The 15,205-nt window shown below is 37.1% G+C and overlaps 1 protein-coding gene and 1 long non-coding RNA gene across 4 annotated transcripts in view; one reads left to right on the forward strand and one right to left on the reverse strand.

Annotated features, from left to right (window-relative positions):
• Window positions 1-15,205, forward strand: part of LOC110042823 (uncharacterized) — a 44,651-nt gene that overhangs the window by 7,714 nt on the left and 21,732 nt on the right. For both annotated transcript variants that reach the window (XR_016207452.1, XR_016207451.1), the window contains 2 exons: window positions 7,977-8,042; window positions 11,939-12,026. This is a non-coding gene — a long non-coding RNA (uncharacterized LOC110042823). The remainder of the gene's footprint in view (window positions 1-7,976; window positions 8,043-11,938; window positions 12,027-15,205) is intronic.
• LOC110042821 (uncharacterized) lies at window positions 7,904-14,821 on the reverse strand. Of its 2 annotated transcripts, none has more exons than XM_089290305.1 (6): window positions 13,174-13,789; window positions 12,345-12,367; window positions 11,933-11,996; window positions 9,706-9,737; window positions 8,849-8,933; window positions 7,904-8,526 (listed from the first exon to the last, which is right to left on the reverse strand). In XM_089290305.1, exons 1-6 carry the CDS (start codon window positions 13,183-13,185, stop codon window positions 8,509-8,511), a joined length of 234 nt encoding a protein of 77 aa, XP_089146431.1. In that variant the 5' UTR covers window positions 13,186-13,789; the 3' UTR covers window positions 7,904-8,508. The 2 variants fall into 2 exon arrangements, with proteins under 2 accessions (XP_089146431.1, XP_089146432.1); XM_089290306.1 differs by lacking the exon at window positions 7,904-8,526 and adding an exon at window positions 13,792-14,821 and having other exon boundaries at window positions 8,542-8,933; window positions 13,174-13,210.

Raw genomic sequence — 15,205 nt, forward strand, 5'->3', positions numbered from 1 at the left:
ATTAATTTTTTTGCTTGTAGTTTAAAAACCTGCAGCTGTTGTTCATGACGTTATAACTTATATTTGCTTACTTACTACAACAAAAGCATTCTTCGAAATGAACATGTGACCATTGCGGTGGCACTGGAGCTTTCCTTCCTCGAATTAAAGACTGTTGGCTGTTGCATTGTGCTTGTGGGTACTGCAATATGACATGGTCAAATGCAAGTGAACAAAAAGGGGTCTGTACGAAGAAACTCTAGTCAGTATATTTCATTTTCAAAGAGACTGCTTTTCGCAGACGACATTAAATGACCCTAGTCAGCCTCCGCCATTTTCGTTGCCATCAAAATGATTGATATTGCAATCATTGATATTGTAATCATCGACCCTAGATTTCCGACATTAACCCGACGTGAAGTATATATGAAATAATTCATATTTGAACTGCGGTAGTAGACAGACATCTCAGTTTGTATCTGGAATACGTCGGGTTAATGAAAGTGAAGTATGATCATCGCAGTAAATTTTCCAATTTAAGCAACTGGAAAGAAGAAGCCTGAAAAAAAAAAAATCAGGGCTTCAACGGGATTCGAACCCGTGACCTCCGCGGGGTACCGGTGCGATGCTCTACCAACTGAGCTATAAAGCCACACATTGGGAGCGAGGTCAATTGATTGAGCTCCCAATGTGTGGCTTCATAGCTCAGTTGGTAGAGCATCGCACCGGTACCCCGCGGAGGTCACGGGTTCGAATCCCGTTGAAGCCCTGATTTTTTTTTTTTTCAGGCTTCTTCTTTCCAGTTGCTTAAATTGGAAAATTTACTGCGATGATCATACTTCACTTTCATTAACCCGACGTATTCCAGATACAAACTGAGATGTCTGAGGCTGATCACGGCTGCGTAAAAACCCTTTTTAATCCCGTGTTTTAAAGCCCACCAGCCGATCCAAGTGGTTATAATGTGTAGAACGCAATATGGTGAGTAAAGACTGATGAATTATTTCAGCTCAAATGAATGAATGAATGAACTTTATTAAACCTCCGAAACTGACTGGTCAGTGTGACTTAAGCTAAGCTTACTAGCGCGGGGATCAAAACAAAATGTGAAGTCGATTACTACTTACAAAGCTTACAAGAAAAAAAAAAAGAAACAAACAAACAAAAAATCAAAACAAAAATAAGAATAATAGCTTATTTGCGGAGACCAAAAAAGAGTAGAGTGATAAATACTCACCGAGTTTACAAAAAAACAAAACAAAACAAAACCAAAAAACGTTGGAAACACTCAGAGAGCCTAGTATTCCTTATGGCAGCCCTGAAAGCCTCATTTTGGAGTTTTAGGGTCTCTCTGCTAGTTTTAGGGTTAGGTTTTTTCAATTTCATTTTTTATTTTGCAAATTATCCTTGCTGTACCTTCCAGACCTTCCCTTCTCCTGTGCTTTCCTTGAGGAATTTAGTTTGAAATGACTGTTTTTACCAGGGTCTCATTTCGTGGAAGCCGAAGGAAAGAATAAGCAATGAAAAAGCAGGAATAGTTTTTTTTTTCTCGTGCGCGTTATTGTCAGGCATCTGATGATATACGATTTGTCAGGATGTAAAATTTGACGTTGGCTCACTGATTTTTTCAGTTTGGATGATCAACAAAGTGGGACAAATAACGGGGTTATGGCAATAGCTTTGCCAGAGAGAAAAGCCAACATAGTCGAGAGTTTAATCATAGAGGATGTCGGATCGATCAATTACCCAAGTGGAGCAGTTTTACAACACATTTGGGTATCAAGCCTGCAGCCTGGCCTCTCTCTCGCGCATAACTCGCGCGTGATTCGCGCGTGTGACTTAAGCGGGCCTGCGTAAAACGTCTTCACCGGACTTGAGGCCGCGCTCCTTTCAGTCAGCACCAAGAATCGCAACTCTTGATGCTCGTGATGACCAAAAGGAGCGCGGCCTCTGGGGACGAGAATGTCTGCATGGTTGACTGCACGGTGCTACCGTGGCGTTCCAACCCCACTGTTCCTCTTCTCGTTCCGTGCGGCCCGTTCCGTGCAACATCTCTAAGGCTAGTTCCGCAAATGCTATTTCAGCTACTTAAACTTGCTGAGGTAAGTAAGTCAAACGAAATGTTTACAACTTGTACCGTAACGACAGTTCTTACGGACCTAAATTGCTGACCTTTACGGCTGACATTGCTGACCTTACACTTCACGGCTTCATGATAAAAGAGAAAGTTATTACTAGAGGTCAAAACTCTCTCGCTTTTAATATGAAAACGTGACTGGAAGGCTAACAGCGTGTTGATTTTATTCGAGGAGATACTATTAAGACTACATTGTACCTTCTCGAATGAACTAAACAGCCAACGATAAGTTCACTAGTCTTGTTGTCGACGCGCAGTACGTTCGACGGACAAATTCCATTCCATGTGCAATCTCAAGTTACTCAAGTTAGTGATTCGTGCCGAGAATCTTTTTTTCTATTAAATGTCCTGAATAAGATTTAAGTTTGTTTGCTTTCGTTCTAAAGGCGCTATAGTTTATACTTCAGATACCGCGGTGCAAGAGGTCTTGCATCATGTAAAGTATGCTAGGTTTGTGCAAACATTGATCAGATACAATATAGATATAAGCTAAAGCATACCGTTTGTATGGAAGTCATCAATGCTTGACTTTTACGAATGATATTAAAATACAACACTCCCTCTCATCCTAGAGCTCTAAGCTGATTAGTGTTAGTGTTGACAATTTTGAGAATAATTTTCTGTTTGAAATACATACAGCTATTGGACTGTTCTTACATATATCATGAACCGTCCAAGTTAAAAAGTTTATGAAGTTTATTTTTGGTCACCAGTGGAAAATAGTCACCAAAGTATAAAAATTAATTAATTAATTATTAATTAATCAATATTAACCAATTAATATATGAGATAATAAACAATAAATAATAACTTATGCAGTCCCTGAGCTAGTTCAGTAAAAAGTGATTCAAGTAATGTATTTTTATTATTGATGATCTTATAAAATCACAATCAATTCCTTTTGAAGATTGACAGGTCTTCTTGAACTCCACTCACTAAGCATGTTAGGAAAAGTGACTCATACTAATTGAACAGAAAAGCTGTACTAGAAGAAAAGCCGCTAAGAACAGACAATAACAGCAACAATATCCTTCATCAATCGACTGACCCTTCACAATGTACGCACCAAAAAGCCCAGGCAAGCCATCCACCGACTAAATATTTTGATAACAAGTTTGAAAGAAAGAGTAAATTTAAGATACATGGGTAATGAAGTGTTGAGATAAAACTTGATGAAAATTATAGCATTTTGTTGATTGTGTGACACACATTCCTGTTCAGAAGTGGTTATCTAGCACGTGATCAAAATCTGCCGCGATCAAATTTCTTTTCACATTTAACAATAGCCGTGTTCGGCGGGAAAATGCTGCGAAGGCGCTGTACAATTTTTTGCGAGCATTTTCCAGTTTCATGGTACAAAACCAAACTCGACATCAATATACCAAAGATACAGAAACTGTATGGGTTATCTCACTCTCAAACGTAAAATTATCACATGCCAAAGTTCAGTCAAGTGGAACAAAGTTCGTCTCATACGAAACTCAGACGTACTGCAAAGTTGTTCTTTATTATGATGGGTTTTGGAATTAAATGTTTCATTGAGTCATTTTTTTGTAAAAAAAATACCTCTTGGTCGGCGTGTCAGGTATGTTATGGACGGGTCAATGGATGAGTGAGTGAGTGAGTGAGTGACTGAGTGAGTGAGTGAGTGAGAGATGTATGTATGTCACACCAATCGGATTGGATCTACTATATACAGCCAATCAAATTTCTTGTTGTAAAGGTAAATGGTATGTGAGAAGATTTGATCCCGATAGAGTTCAGAACGGCCATATTTATTCTTCTATAAAAGAGGAGGAAGTATTCATATATTGGGTTTACTTCGACATTTTCTGTGGGTTAGGCTGAGGATTTTAGTTAAATGAACCAGATGAGCCTTGAGGTTTGAAACAGTTCGTGAGTTAGTAGTATGCAAATACAATGAGATATTTTTATTTTTAGTTACAAAGGTAACTTGATACTTTTGTTTTTCATGAGGAGTAAATTCAATTAGAGGTCACGAATCGTCGCGTCTAGTTCTTAGGACATGTTTTAGAAGGGACGAAACTTTAGATTTGAAACAGTTCTAACGTATACAATAGTAAGTACGGGTAACGATTGTTTTGTTCTTGTTGCATGCAAATATAACGAGATATTTTTTTGTTTTTTAGATGTTAAGTGTAATTTGACACCTTTGTTTTTCACAAGGGAGTAAATTCAATTAGAGCAGACGAATCGTCACCACTCTTTCCCACGAGATGTTTGCTATCTTTAGTAACAAATGGTAACTTAACACTTTTGTTTTTTACATGGGGGTAAATTCAATTACAGGTGACAAGTTATCAGCTATTGTTTCCAGGATATTAAACAAAAAAGAAGCTTTTGTTTTTGGACTGTTTTTACGTCTCTGCAGTAGCAGTTTAATAGTTTTATTTGATGGCATTCATTTCAGTCTGGTATTTTTAAAGGCAAAAAGTGTGAAAACTGTTTAAATGTTCTTTGAAGACTGCGCGGCACCAAGTTAAAGTGCAATTTAATTAAATTAGACTCAACGTGTCAGAGGTTTTTTCTCTCTTTTTATTTTCGGTGAAGTTGTGTTGTGTTATGTTGTGTTGTGTAAAACGGTAAACTTACGACTCGTATAAAATGCGAAAAAGTCTGTAAATTAACTTGAGTATTTTTGAGCAAAAATTCCTCTTGGGGGTTGGAAGGGTTATGTGATCGGTGAGTGAGGGAGTTATGCATGTGCACGTGTCACACCAATCACAGTGCGGGTTGTATCAAAGAATGAATCAAATTTCCTGTTGGAAAATAAGATGGCATCTACATTAATCTGGAGACGTGTCAGATTACTGTAGTTTGTTCAGTCAAACATTTTATGGCTTACTATTTAGCTATCTTACCATGACCGATGTAACATCGCAACCATAAAAACTTGTCAAATTAACCAAATCATCACTGTACCATGAATGCTTCTATCTCCAACACTTCACACAAAAAATAACTCTTGCATGCCTTGCGTGCCTATGTTTTTATTTTAATCTCAATTTCAGTGGGTTAAAATGGGAGAAGAACTTATTTTTACAAGTGAATTCACAATGTTCAGAGAATTCTTTTCAGTCCAGATGATAGTCCGCTCAAGCTATCGATTTTATTTGCCGGGTTGGCAACTTTTGCTTCAAGTTAGTCGCCAGCTCCAAAATTCTAGTCGCCATGGTGGCTAAAATGGTTGCAACTTGGAGGGTTGATACCGTATTTACCCGTGTATTAGTCGATCCCGTGTATAAGTCAAGCCCCAATTTTTGAGGCCAAAACCTAGATTTTCTTAATTTCCAGGTAAGAATTTCTTGGAAAACTTATCTTAGAAAACTTATTTCTTAGAATTATCTTTCAACTACCAAAATATGTAAACAAATCACACCAAGTTTCAACGCACAGTTTTAATAAGCTTATTACGACATGTATACGTGCGTTTTACCAAGTTTAGAAACACATGTGCATGAGGGCTTTTTGACGATGATATTTGTCAAATGTTCACAAAATCAAACTTAAGGATTTCAAAAGAACCTCTTTAAGTGCAAAGAGTTTAAAAGTGGCTTTATAAGACAGGCAAAACACCAAACAAGCTCAAGACTTTCAAACGACTCCATAAAAAAAGTGCAAAGTGTGCGTTGGGAACTTGGTAGCCAAGCCTGGAAATCGGTCGAGTACTGGTACAGAAGTCCTCACGCTCATATCCTGCTAGGTTACTAAGCAGAAAAGTTCGAAACACGAAAGATGTTTTCTCCAAGCGGCTTTACTACAGCTTTATTTACAGGAAAAATATTGGTTCTTTATGACAAAATTGAGCCAATGAGTGTCTACAAGATTCAGGTAAACATTTAGCAGATAAATGTTGATGCATTTTAACTTGAAGCTCTGATATAGAGAAACAGATCACCAAGCGAACATACATTGTAAATTGTGCTGCCGCTTATTACATGTTTGTTAACATTGAAAGACAATTATTACGTTAATTATTTGACTGGCGCATGGATCTCAAGTTTTGACCCATGTTTAAGTCGAGGGCGAATTTTTGGACTGATTTTTAGGTCTTGAAAGGTCGACTTATACACGGGAAAATATGGTATTTGTCAGTTATATTATTACTGCATGAAACCAGTACTGGTACTCCAAAGAGGGGACTTATTGGGGGTGGGGGTGGGGATGGGAGTGGGCAACCTGGCCTATGAACAGGCTCCAGCTGGAAGGGCCAAAAAGGTAGTGGCTGAGAGTGTAGTGGCCTAGGGGAAAACGGGGTGGGGTTGTGGTGTTGGAGCCTGTAGACAAAGGTATGCCACCATTCCAAGGCACCTTCTGTGTGCACTGGAATCTAGTACAACCTCTAATTGGTCAGATCACTGACTGTTGACAAGTTTGATTGCAATATCTATTTTGCTGACCAAACTGGGAGACCTGTTTGAAAGAGGAGCGACTCCTTAAGGGATTTCATTCATTTTGTACAGCTGAAAGAAGAACAAAAATGTTGCTTGCGATATGTGACTGACAAAATGGATGTTTTTAAAACTCTTTCCACTGGATTTGGGAAAAGTTTAGAATAATATGGAGTTGACAGGCATCCATGGCTCTTACCATTTGTGACATTTGTACGTTTGCTGGACATGATATTGTGTCCAACACGTGGCATGGAACTCGACCCTCATTACTTTTGGAATCAGCAGCTTTTTGGGCTTGTTACTTTCAGGAGTTCGTTATTTTCAAGGGGTTGTTACTTTCGAGGAGTAAAAAATGTTGTAAGAAGTTGGTACGACTGAGCTCTTTTTCCAGTTTATGGCTATGTTGCTGCCACATGGGTAGGCTCTTCATGCCTGGATCGTGTTGTCAGTGGTCGGCAGGAAAGCTAGTCAGATACCGTAAATTGTTTCTACTTCATAACGCACTACTATGTTAGTATGCTTTAATTAACAATATTTCAGTTCATATCAGTACGTTGGTCAAGTTTTCAATTGAAATTTGAAGCAACATTCCTAGCTTTTAAGGTGGCTCAATTGGATTTTTCAAGTGACACCTTCCAACTTTAAATATAAATCACACCCCACTAAAACATAATACAGGAGATTGATATCCATGTTTTTGCTAGGGATAGACCAAAGTTTCCGGTGCGGTGTACTTTATCGAGATCAGAGTTACGATAGCAACGTAATGACGTCATTGCTGTTTTTACTCACAGTGGATTTTCTTGAAATCTAGAGGTTTTCTTTCTAAACTGTCTACTGTACTTGGGTAATATGCACCTGTTGAAATGATACAGAGTTGTCAATTTGAATTTAAAGTTCCTGTTAGTAGATGCCTATTACTTGATGAAAATTCTATGGTTTGTCTTTTAACAGGGTGCAACATGAACTGACAAAGCATGAATTGACATTTCGTGCTTGGCGGCATAAGCAATACCCTCCTGCCTTAAATAAAGTGATTGTACAGTAAAAATAAATATATTTACTATGCAACTTTGGTCTCACCATTTTCTTTGGGGGGGAGGGGGGTGTTGGGCTCGCTATTTTTGGAGGGGTCACTACTTTTGAGATTTATTGTCAACCACAATTTTTGATGTTACTTTCAGGGGGGGGGGTTGCTTTTTCAGGTAGGGTATGGTTTTTGTCACAGACACAATATATGTGGTGCTATAAGTATCCAGATTGCTTCAATGTTATTCTTTCTGTATAGATGTATATATATACTCTTTCTGTATGGACGTGTATATATTTTATATATATTTTGGACATGCACTCATCAATATAACACTAAAGATACTTTGTTTCTTCTGAACTGTTATTTAATGCAGCTATTACAACCTTATTATGTCATTTCAATTGTTTTTCAGATATAAAATGTTGGTAGGTTGGATGCCCGCTGATTACTTGGAGACGGCTTATTATTTCTATTCAAGGTATTGTATACATGTTTACAAATACATGTAGCTGAAAATTGAAGTAATCCACATATGGGATATCCCCATTGAAGTTAGATATGTCACTTACAGTATTTAATCTAACTTGTTTTTAAAATTGCTTTTTCAAAAATGCAAAATAATGTATATGTACTAATTAAAATATATACTAACGGATATAAAAATACAGCCACTTCTTACTCTTGTATAAAGGGTACGTACATGCATGTGTGCATGGATATGTATTCGTATACACACAATTCCATAAGAGAACAATAGTCTCAATTCCGCCAGTCAGTAGTTAATAAAAGAGTGCACTAGACTGTTTTATATAATAAAATATTATATGTTTCTCAGTGAATACTTTCTTCTTGAGTTTGTTTATTACAAAACACAAATTAATCCCTTCTTTCTGCTATACTTTAGAAACCAACTTTTTATCATCTTTTTATACTTTATACCTTGCTTACAGTTCCTTAGGAACCTGTTAAGAAAAAAAAAAGGCATTTTGTTACCAGTAAATGTAAATCCTTTTTCAGAAGAAAAAAGTATGGCATAGATGTAGTGCATTATGAAATTGAAGAAAAGTTCTTTAATTTCTTTGTTTGCTTTATATGCTTATTGTTTCAGTCATCAATGGTTATGTAAATTGGTATGTCATATATCATGTTGTAAGTACTGGTTGGGAGTAAACAAGACAAGACAGTGTTTTGGGGACATGTGACTATCAGTTAACTGCAAATCAAAATGACATCTGAATAACATGTAGGGTCACAGCGATTCCATTTCATGAGCAGTTTACTCACCATATGCACATCTGATGATAACACCCACTTCAATTCTAAAAATTGCCGGATTTCCAGCATCTCTATAAAGACTTGAGCAATGGTGCTTGATATAATACAAATTAAAAGAACCCATCAGGTGCTTTGAAAATTAGAAACTTAGTTCTCTTGATAAGGTACCTTTAGTTGTGTGGATAGTCTAAATGCAAGTATGTAGCCTGTATGGATTTCATCTCAGATATCCATCACCTCATAAATTATTATTGTGGTTAAATTAAAGGTTGTAGACTTCAATTCATGGCTTCAAGGGCACACAGATAACAGTACAGTGGAACCCCATTAATATGGACAACAAAGGGACATGATAAAGTGTTGGCATTATCCGGGTGTCCGTATTAAGCGGGCCAATGTAAGAGAAAATATTTGAGCTTTTTAGTTGTCGGATCAAAGATAACTATCTGTCATAAGCGGGTGTCTGTATTAAGCAGGTGTCCATAGAGCAGAGTTTCACTGTACTGTTTTCCATCTTCAGTTGATGAATTTTTGTGTAACTGAAGTCACTTCCTTGTGTGCGTGACAGCTGGTGAGTGCAATTGGATTTCTGAAACTCATCAGATGACATAGAGGGTAACTGCTCTCAGTTATGGATGGATTATGTTTCTGTGTATAGATTAAAAAATAAACGGTGCAGAGACCCATGTTTTATGTGAATTGACACTGGAACCAAGTAAATAAGTGTTAACCATTAGTGAGTGTAAGGTACATGTACTTGGCTGAAACAATTGCAGGTTATGTGTTGTACTTGCAAAGTAGAAAATTTATTAAGGATATTGTAGAGAACTCAACATCATCCACAACCAACTACAAAGAAAGCTCACCTTAGTTCATCTTCATGACGTTCATTTAGAACCTGTAATATTAATGCCAGTGGAATGAGATTGTGTATTTAGTAATTTAGGAAATTAAAAGCTTAGAGGATGTTGAATGGCTGCACTCTAGAGTTTGGTTAGGCCTAAAATAAGACTTTTGCAAATGGAAATTTTTATCTTGGCTCCATGAAATGACATAATATTGGAAGAGTAAATCATGTACAAGTAAATTTGCATGTTCTTATATCATGTTTCAGTAAACCTTTCCCTGCACATGCCCTATCATGTTTTTATTTTGCAGTAAAAACCTGTTGACTACTATTTCCTGTTATAACTTCAACAATGGATGATAAATAGCTTTGACTAATACAAAAGTAGCCTGTGTATGTCTGCACCATCCCCTAAAAGCATTGGGTAGAATGATATACATGTCTATGGTGTTGCTAATTATTGTTAAGTTTTCCTAGACTGTAGGGAAAGATCTCTAATTAGTAATTGTTATGACTTAAGGATGACTTAAGTCATTTTTCTGTGTTTTAATTGGTTTAGCAATAAATAAATAAATAAATAAATAAATAAATAAATAAATAACCAAAATAAATAAATAAATAAATTACCAAAATAAATAAATAAATAAATAAATTACAATATTTAGATAGGAAGCTACAATAAATCAGCCTTTGCTGGTTTTCATGTGGGCCCTCTATCCTGGTCAAATTGGAATTTGGAGATGTTGGTTTTTGTAGTGGGAAGAAAACTGGAGAAACTCAACCCACATACGGAACCCAACCGAAATTGAACCCAGGCCACATGAATGGGAGGCAAGTGCTTTCACCACTGCGCCATCCTTGCTCCCCGTAATCAATCGATCATCAATTTGTCCAAATTTTGTAGACACCAAGAACATCTTCTAACAGTTTTTGAAACAGTCAGGAAATGGTATAGAATTCTAGTACTAAACATCTTCACCAATTATTAGACCTTTTCTGCTCAGAGCACACATTTAGAGAGCATTAAACAGAACTTGCAAGAGAAATGAGCTAAAATGTAATTACCATTGCAGGAAAACATATGGCAAATTACGTAGGTATTAGATACTACATTATGGATAGTATAACAGCAGAAACCTTGCAGACCTATGATCTCTAAACACTTGCTGGACCACAGTTGAAGGGCTGACTTAACCAACAACTCATTCAGATGTCTACTAACACAGTATTATTGTCCTTAGAAGCTAAATAGGTCAGACAACCGAAATTTGTTTTAAACAGCAAATGTGAAAAAAAAAAGTCTGGAATGCCTGGAGTCACGTTAGGCCTGTCACCCTATTTAAATTTATGGTAAATAATTGTGGAAGACTCTCTTTTAGTGGAGGTGGCAGATGTACACAGACTACTAGTAGTAATATTTGTACAAGTAAAGCATACAGAAGTGATAAAAAACAGCAACAGCAAAAACAAAAGAACACCTATGATTCTATGGTTTATTTTTCTCTTATTTAAATCATGTATAAATACATGTAGGTGACTTATTTTCTTTGTCACCTTTAGTTTGTTTATTGGGTTGGGTATTCGCAAAAACAAAAATGTCAACAGCAATGAAATAATTTGAGTAAGGCACATAGAATGGTTCTGGAAGTTAGCATGCTAGTACTGAGTCGGGTGATGGGTGCTTCTGTTTCTAACTAGATATATTGCCGATATTGTTTAACAAAGCAGTAGAAACAGCAATGTGTTATGAGAACCACCCATCCAAGTGCACATAATTAAAGCATGAGTTTATGGGTATCCAATAAACAAGAAAGAAATCGACAGACTCAATTGGACATTCATTACCGTGCTACAGTCATAAATAAATAAATTACAATATTTAGAGAGGAGCCACATCAGCCCTAGCTGGTTTTCATGCAGGTCCTCTCTCCTGGTCAAATTGGAATTTGGAGATGTTGGTTTTTGTTGAGGGAGGAAAACTGGAGAACCCAGAGAAAAACCCTCTGAGCAAGGCAACAACCAACAACAAACTCAACCCACATATGGCAACCAGCATAATCGAACCCGGACCACATTGCTGAGAGGCGAGTACTCTCACAACAGTGCTATCCCTGCTCCCCTGCTGTTACAATTCAAGTCATGTATAACGAATGGGTGCTTAAAGAACTAGTCAAAACACAAAAATTTATTTATTGATACCATTAGAGAATATAGAGTATTTTAAGCAACAAAAATATCTTCTTCACCTCTAGATTACTCATTTGATACTGAGATATCATTTCCAACATGGGCAGGAGATCTCTGTTGGACCTAGGGGAACATAATGTAGAATGATAAATTGTAAGTACATTTTTACGTGATATAAATGTATATTTACGACCTGATTGTATTTGAGTTTGACAGTTATTATCCGGCAGTTTTATATTTCTGTGAAAACATTTATGAAAAGTGCCAACAGTAATAATTACTGGTGGCACTTTACTTTATCGTTTACGTGGCCGTTAAACTCAAATATCACTTGTGTATGTTTTGTCCTAAGCAAATACTAAGCTGAGTGAGCGTTCGAATGGTGAAGGGGACAGGTAAAAAGCTCGTAACATAATGCTTGTTGAAAACTGTTTAAATGCAGGTTATACAATAGAACTGATATTTACTCACCCACTAGCATTGTTTGCCGATTGCTGCAATGAAAATGATGTGACAAAATTAACCCAAAACAAGGGTATCTTGACTCAATAATAATTGTTATAATAAATATCATTTCCTTTTTTGATTTTTTAGAGACTAGGAAATTTAGATACCTGCATTATCATAATTTTGGTGCTCGTATATTTATACATCTTAGTAGTCTTACCGTAGAAATTCAATTCGAGTGTTTATCTTGGCATAGTAACCAAAAAACATTTTCCCTCATAAACGTAAGAGCTCGTTAGAATTAGAGTTCACAAAAATGACAACATTGTGTTAAGTTTCAATGCTGAATACATGGTATTTGCCATCAGTAAATAGACAATGAAATTTGTTGTATGTAGTTTGCAAATACACTCATCAGTTTTATAATGATTGAGATCAGTGGCCGAGTCTGTATGGTAGATTGTAATAGAATTATTATACGTTAAGGTAATTACAAGTCAAGTTAGTGCTTCTGGTGTGTAGCATTTGTTTTGGGGAAAGACGCCATGGAAAGTGATCCTTACTGTGGAGGAGATTTGAGCTGGGGATTTAAGTGAGAGGATGTTACAAACAACAATGAACAGCACAGAAATTAAGTGAGAGCATATTACGAACAACAATGAATAGTAAAGAAATAAGTTGCTTTTTCTGTGAATCGCGAGCGAACTGCAACAAAGTTTTGTGGCAGAGTGAACTCATTACATGGTGTATGTACATACAGGAGGCATCTTTAACTGAACATAACTTTTAACATTCCTTCGATTACATAGAAATTATTGAACATGTACATGTATTGACTGTGCATAATACTTACTTGTTCATCCATCTGTGCGTGGTCTATTGGTGAGTTCCTGCAAAAGGTAGTGAAATACACATATTTGTAAAAACGTTCACTGGGTGTGACGCGCGGGTTGAAATCTGCTCTCTTTGTTTAGAAAAGACAAGTTACCCAGCAAAATCCGTTATGTGTACCGTCAGCAGCGTTTTTTCCCCTCAGTTAAGTCTAGTCAGCGCATTATCTTGAGGTTCTGATTTGTAAAAATACAGCTGCTGTTCGTAATTCGACGTTTGATGTTCATTCAGTTTGTAGTGTTGAAGTTAATTGACTGGGAAGGTGCGTCTCTATACATGTAGTTTAAATCGATAAGCTATAAATAAGTACATTCTGCTTCTGTGCTATAATTAAATGAACCTCAGCCAGATATAAGCTACGTTGCATTTATTTAGGCTTTTTCATATTTTTTTCGCTGTTTTCAGTGTTTGTCTATGAAAAACGCCCGCAAGGTAAGCGAAAACATGTCATAGGAGCGACGCATTGATATCACATCTGCAATATAAATACAATGCAGTTCTTTAAGCATATATCCTTAGCATTGTACAATCGGCTGCATTATTCAGCACTTTTTAAGCACTAATGTGCACCAACTCCTACCTGTTGACTGTAGTTCCAGATAAAGCGCAGGTGTGGAGATTAATTGTTGTGGAGACTATGTAGCTGGTATGCATTACATGTACGTACTGACAACACGTGTTCCGACGTAGTGCTAGCGTGTCATTTCTTAATTGGTGAACATTTGTCGCTGCGTTGGTTGCCTTTGTTTTATTGTTTTCCTTCGGGTTGTTATAGGGTAAGGGGTTCGGTACTTGTAAATTTTTGCGATCATTGCGTGACTTCCGTTCCCCAGGAAAGACCTGTTGAGGTGGCTCAAAACAGTAATATTTCCGTGAGAAGCCTGGGCTCTAACGTGTACTTCAGCGCTAGGTATCACGCGATCACCCGAGGCGTCGCGAGAAAGCGCGCGAGATTTCAAGTTTGCAAAACTCACAACAAACATGGCGGCTTGAGGCCTACTTCGTAAAACTTTGTTTCCACCTAATTTAGTGAGCTGTTTGCGATATCGCTTATTTTTATCTTCGAAAACATCCATCCTTCAGGCAATTTCAAATGAAAAAATATTCTTTTAAACCGCTGAGCTGGAACGCAATCGAAAATTGTGATTGATGTGGTGATCGATCGCGCCGGCTATCAATCTAAAAAACAGCAGGAAAAAACTACTCTTCAAGTTTTATTCGTTCTTTTTACTAGGCCCGTCTCACCTTCGGGTATTTATGGTCCTCTTCTTCTACCGCTTATGCTGCTAACGACAACAGCAAAAAGAAAGCACTATTCGCGGGTATTCACGTTTATTCGCGTGGAATTGCGGACTTTTCTGAGCAGCGGACTGCCTTCACGCGTGCGCAAAGTGCGATCTTGCAAAGTCGAGATTTTATTTTGTGTGTAGAACGCGCGCTAAATATTACCTATCCACGAAGCTAACATCTCAAAAACGGATCCGGTGACCCTACTTTGTTAATGCAAAAAAAAATATTCAACAGCAAAAGCGGAATGCATGTGCGAAATTTAAAACAACATGTGGAGTGAATTTTTCCAATCTTGAAGTTCCCATTTTTTTTAAATTTAAGCAAAATCTACTCGGCGGAATTTTTTCTAATATTCCCTGTTTCTTCTTGTGTGTGTAATAAAAAGATTTTTGTAAAAAAGTATGGGGTCACCGGCTTAGTTTTTAAGATAGATGTAATTGATGGCAAAACGTGGGTCAAGTTTGTTGCTATGCAACAGAACAGTGCAACCTTAATTTATGACTTAAACACAACCAAAGGTACAGTGGAGAGTTACCTTAAAAAAATTGCACAGCCATTCAAAACAATGCAGTTCCAAGCCTGAAAAATCGCACCTTGTTCTAAAAGTCTCCAAAAAACCACCTTAATGGAAATGTCGCGCGACTTCCAGGTTATCACGCCGAGAGATTAAATGCTGGCGTGTGATGTGGCCACAGTATGCCGGT

This window comes from Orbicella faveolata, unplaced genomic scaffold (assembly GCF_042242905.1).
Source record: "Orbicella faveolata isolate gen_17 unplaced genomic scaffold, um_ofav_v1 contig_2, whole genome shotgun sequence".
Classification (NCBI taxonomy): domain Eukaryota; kingdom Metazoa; phylum Cnidaria; class Anthozoa; order Scleractinia; family Merulinidae; genus Orbicella; species Orbicella faveolata.

Bases quoted from the DNA above. Each gene is read 5' to 3' on its own strand.
- LOC110042821 (XM_089290306.1), bottom strand. From the start codon at position 13,865: ATGCATACCAGCTACATAGTCTCCACAACAATTAATCTCCACACCTGC. The intron at 13,211-13,791 runs GTAGGAGTTGGT...TACCTTTTGCAG, and splicing joins TCTGGAACTACAGTCAACAG to GAACTCACCAATAGACCACG. The intron at 12,368-13,173 runs GTAAGTATTATG...TTTTCATTGCAG, and splicing joins ACGCACAGATGGATGAACAA to CAATCGGCAAACAATGCTAG.